At 49.1% G+C, this 5,000-nt stretch overlaps 1 protein-coding gene across 1 annotated transcript in view; it reads left to right on the forward strand.

Annotated features, from left to right (window-relative positions):
* Positions 1–5,000, forward strand: part of cdh13 (cadherin 13, H-cadherin (heart)) — an 89,732-nt gene that overhangs the window by 58,875 nt on the left and 25,857 nt on the right. Inside the window, exon 8 of the mRNA XM_030367290.1 lies at positions 987–1,165. Within this exon, the coding sequence (XP_030223150.1) occupies positions 987–1,165 (179 nt within the window). The remainder of the gene's footprint in view (positions 1–986; positions 1,166–5,000) is intronic.

The following is a 5,000-nucleotide window of genomic DNA, read 5'->3' on the forward strand; positions in this document are numbered from 1 at the left end:
TTATATATATTAGGGCTGTTAATATTAGCACGATAATAACGCGATAACTCAATCTTATTTTAGCGCGGTTAATAAAAATGTATGCATTACGTCACGATTTTTTTTTTCACTGTGATTTTGGAAGCTTTTGCCCACAGAATGTCACCATTCATATCAGAATTCATTATTTATTTTTTTCACTTACTTTAATATTCAATTTCACTTGCACAGTAAGTGACTGCCTGATTACAATTTCAAATCTGTGGTGTTCCGTTCATTGTGTTCAACCCACACTGAGTGAGTCATTAACTGTTGAGCTAGTTTCTACGAGTTGAGAGACATGTGCACACGTTCTCTCTGCTCATAACCTCTTCACTGAAGGCCTTCCCTCACGCTGCCTCGTGGAAGACTGTTCTGAGTTAACCAGTGAGCGCGACCAGCTCTCTGTTCAGAGACCGACCCGTTCTGAGTTAACCAGTGAGGGCGACCAGCTCTCTGTTCAGAGACCGACCCGTTCTGAGTTAACCAGTGAGGGCGACCAGCTCTCTGTTCAGAGACCGACCCGTTCTTTTTGTTCAGTTGTTCAGTTGTAAACCTTAAGGAGAGACGAGGCTCAAACATCGACACACATTGGTATGTGTCTGCGTGTGAGAGTGCGAGTTTGCGTGCGTTAGTGTGCGTGTGCGTGTGTATGTGTGTGTGTGTGCAAACTGCGTTTAGGACTGTCCTGCTCCTCTCCTCAGCTCCTCTCCTCCTCTCCTCAGCTCCTCTCCTCCTCTCCTCTCCTCAGCTCCTCTCCCAAGCTCCTCTCCTCTCTTCCTCTCCTACTCTCCTCAGCTCCTCTCCTTCTCTCCTCTCGCTAACATGAGCTCAGTCCACGCGGCCTGCTGCGGGCGTATCCTATTGGCCGACTGATAGGTGTGGGCTGGTCTAGGCTCCTATTGGCCGACTGACAGGTGTGGGCGGGTCTAGGCTCCAATCGGCCGACTGACAAGGTGTGTTTCCAGGGACGACGGTGATGACGATGACGGCGCATGACGCCGACGACCCGCTGACGGACAACGCGGCGCTGCGCTACAGCATCGCCCGGCAGTCGCCCGACAAACCGTCGGCCAACATGTTCTACATCGACCCGGAGAGGGGCGACATCGTCACGGTGATATCCCCCTCGCTTCTGGACCGAGAGGTACGCAGCATCTATCGGCTCTATATCTATAATACTGTATGTTCTATACTACAGCCTAGAGACTCTATCTGCTCTATATCTATCATACTGTATGTTCTATACTACAGCCTAGAGACTCTATCTGCTCTATATCTATCATACTGTATGTTCTATACTACAGCCTAGAGACTCTATCTGCTCTATATCTATCATACTGTATGTTCTATACTACAGCCTAGAGACTCTATCTGCTCTATATCTATCATACTATGGTTCTATACTGCAGCCTAGAGACTCTATCTGCTCTATATCTATCATGTGTGTGTGTGTGTGTGTGTGTGTGTGTGTGTGCATGCGTGTACATCTGTATCTGGATGATTCGTCATGAGACATCTCTCTGCTACCTCAGCCGCCTGCTGATTGGTTGGTGGCGGGGCAGAAGACCTCGTAGGACCGGCTCTCTGAGCTCACTGCTCTCTCTCTCTCTCTCTCTCTCTCTCTCTCTCTCTCTCTCTCTCTCTCTCTCTCTCTCTCTCTCTCTCTCTCTCTCTCTCTCTCTCTCTCTCTCTCTCTCTCTCTCTCTCTCTCTCTCTCTCTCTCTCTCTCACACCCGGCCGTCTCTCCTCGTCTTCTTCTCCATATCTTTTCCACCTCTGGTGCGTTTGAAAATAACATGTTAGAGGAGGGGTCTTCTGTTGTGCCTGCTCTCCTGTTCTGAGCGGGGGGGGGGGTTGGTTTCTGATCCTCCTGATGATGAAACCAGGAGAAAACAGCCTGTGACAGCCTCTGATCCCAGGAGCCGTGACGCTCCGCTCGTACAGCGAAGTGGAGGTTATGTTGTTCCACATCTGGGGAACAACATAACATCGGTCTCTGGCGCCCCGTACCGATGTGGTGGTGATGCAGAAACCCCTACCTCTGGTCCTTAACTGCACACTGTTAAAGCACTGCTCAAGGGCCGATGGACACTCATGTTAGATAGTCAGTCCCAGGGTCCACTTCATCAGAGTGTGAAGCACACACACACACACACACGCGCGCGCGCACACAGATACAACACACACACATATCACACACACATACACTCACAAACACACACATTCACTTGTGCAGACACAAACATAAACAAACTAGTGCAAAATAATGGACGCACACACACACACACACACACACACACACACACACACACACACACACACACACACACACACACACACACACACGCTAACACACACATGCCCGTATGCAAGCGTTGCAACACAGTCTCACACACACACAAAACTAAAACTAGTTTTTAGATTTGTTTGCCTGTTTGTTTTTCATGAATAAAATAACCCACACACACACTCACGTACACACCCACAAACACCCACTTATATCAGATACAAACACACACACCGACGCACACTTTGAGATAGTTCTATGCAGAGACAGAAAAATAAATCAGAATTGATGGAGAGAATAAGAGGGAGAAAGGGAGGGAGAAAGGGAGGGAGGGAGAGAACGAAAGGTAGAAAGAGCTGGGGGGAGAGAGAGAGAGCCAGAGAGTGAACGGAAGAGAGTGAAAGAGAGGAAGAGAAGGGGGAGAGAGAGGGAGAGACCGAGGAGAGAGGGAATTTCAGAATCTCCTTCAGCCTTTAAAGTCAAACAGAGTTGTGCTTTAAGTCTCTTTAGATAGACACCTCATCTCCCCTGGGACGGAGGCAGGCGGCACAAGATTGGAAAATCAATTTTGTCACATCGGAATCAGGTTGATTTTCCCTCTGGTGTCGTCTCTGAAGCGTACAACCCTCCACTGATACGCACATTTATACTCTGAGCTATCTGTCTCTCAGCTCTCTGTCTCTCAGCTGTCTGTCTGCCAGCTGTCTGTCTCACAGCGGTCTGTCTCTCAGCTGTCTGTCTCTCGATGTCATATTGCTGTCTGTCTCTGTGTGTTATTGCTGTTTGTCTCTGGTTGTGAGTCATACTGCTGTCTGTCTCTCTGTGTCTTATTGCTGTCTATCTTTCACCTGTCTGTCTCTCACCTGTCTGTCTCTCGGTGTCTTACTGCTGCTCTAACTCCATCACTCACTCTGATGCCTTGGATCAGTCCATTTAACCGACCTCTGAATGATTGACAGGCTGTTTATACTCCTATACCTCGGTCCCTCAGAGAAGGACACACACACACTACTGATCACCCCCATCTGAATAGAGGGGACACACACTCACACTGAAACACACTGATACAAATACAAACACACACACACACACACACACACACACACACACACACACACACACACACACACACACACACACACACACACACACACACACACACACACACACACACACACACACACACACATATATTCTCACACTCAAACACACAGACACACACACACACCTACCCACCCGCACATACACAAAGTCACAACAACACACACACACACAGTAACATCCGCTATCACCATGTAGGATAGCCAATCAATGCAGGGCCCTGGTGGCTCCACTCAGGACTGGATTGGTGGAGCGAACATCCCCCCCCGCCCCCTGCCACCACGACCCCCAACCCCTGACCCCGGCTGCAGCCCCCCCCCCCGCCCCCGGCTCTCAAAACGATGTTGTGAGGAACACCTCGGGGCCAATCTGGGCCCCTGGTGTAACGGAACGGCGACATCTACACACTCTGCTTTCAATTAGCGTCTGACAACACAAAGCAGACGCACAGATATTTACTCTATCAGGTCGCCAGACACACACATACACACACACACACACACATACACACACACACTTACAGCTACACACACACGCACACCTACAGGCACGCACACCTACAGGCACACACACGCACACACACACATACACACACACGCTGTTGTTATTGTCATTTATATGCTAATCCCGGCTCCCAGGACTCTGATATGATTCCATTACAACTAACCAATAAAGCGGCCGTTCATCTGTTATGAAGTGGAGGCCGCAGCACCAGTCAAACCAGTACAACCAGCAGCTTCAGTAACCACCACAGACCCTCTCACACACATTGGGAGGGAGGGGGAGGAGAGGGGGAGGAGTGGGGGGGAGAGGGGGGACGAGGGACCGGGGGGAGCGGGGGAGGAGAGGTGTGTTAGAGGAGGGGTGTGTAGTGGAGGTGTGTAGTGGAGGTGTGTGTTAGTGGAAGTGTGTAGTGGAGGTGTGTGTTAGTGTGTAGTGGAGATGTGTGTTAGTGGAGGGGTGTGTTAGTGGAAGTGTGTAGTGGAGGTGTGTGTTAGTGTGTAGTGGAGGTGTGTGTTAGTGGAAGTGTGTAGTGGAGGTGTGTGTTAGTGGAGGTGTGTAGTGGATATGTGTGGTGGAGTTGTGTATTGGAGGTGTGTAGTTGAGGTGTGTAGTGGATGAGTGTAGAGGAGGTGTGTACTGGGGGTTCTGAGAGATGGAGAGAACTCATTATTTCGTCCGACTGAACAAAGAGGAATATTCCATTTACCCAGCTGGACATTTGTAGTCCAACTGTGCATTTATTTTACATTCTCTTTATGAGGAATAGCTCTATTGTTGTTAATCTTAAAATATGCAAATCCTGAAAACAAAAATCCAGAGAGAAAATGATTGCAGAATCAATAGCTGATAAATCTTTTCAGCCAAACAAAGAAGGAGATTAAAAATCCTCCATGGCAGAACCAGGGACACAGTGGGGGGGGGGGGGGGGGGGGGAGCTACCTTGCAACTACAAGGTAGCTAGGCTAGCTATTAGCAAGCAGTTATCCAGGCCGCTAACGGCTAGCTATTAAAAAGTGATTATCCAGGCTGCTAATAACTAGCTATTAGCTGTAGCTAGCTATTAGCAAGCAGTTATCTAGGCCGCTAG

Source organism: Gadus morhua, chromosome 9, assembly GCF_902167405.1.
Source record: "Gadus morhua chromosome 9, gadMor3.0, whole genome shotgun sequence".
Taxonomy (NCBI): Eukaryota; Metazoa; Chordata; class Actinopteri; order Gadiformes; family Gadidae; genus Gadus; species Gadus morhua.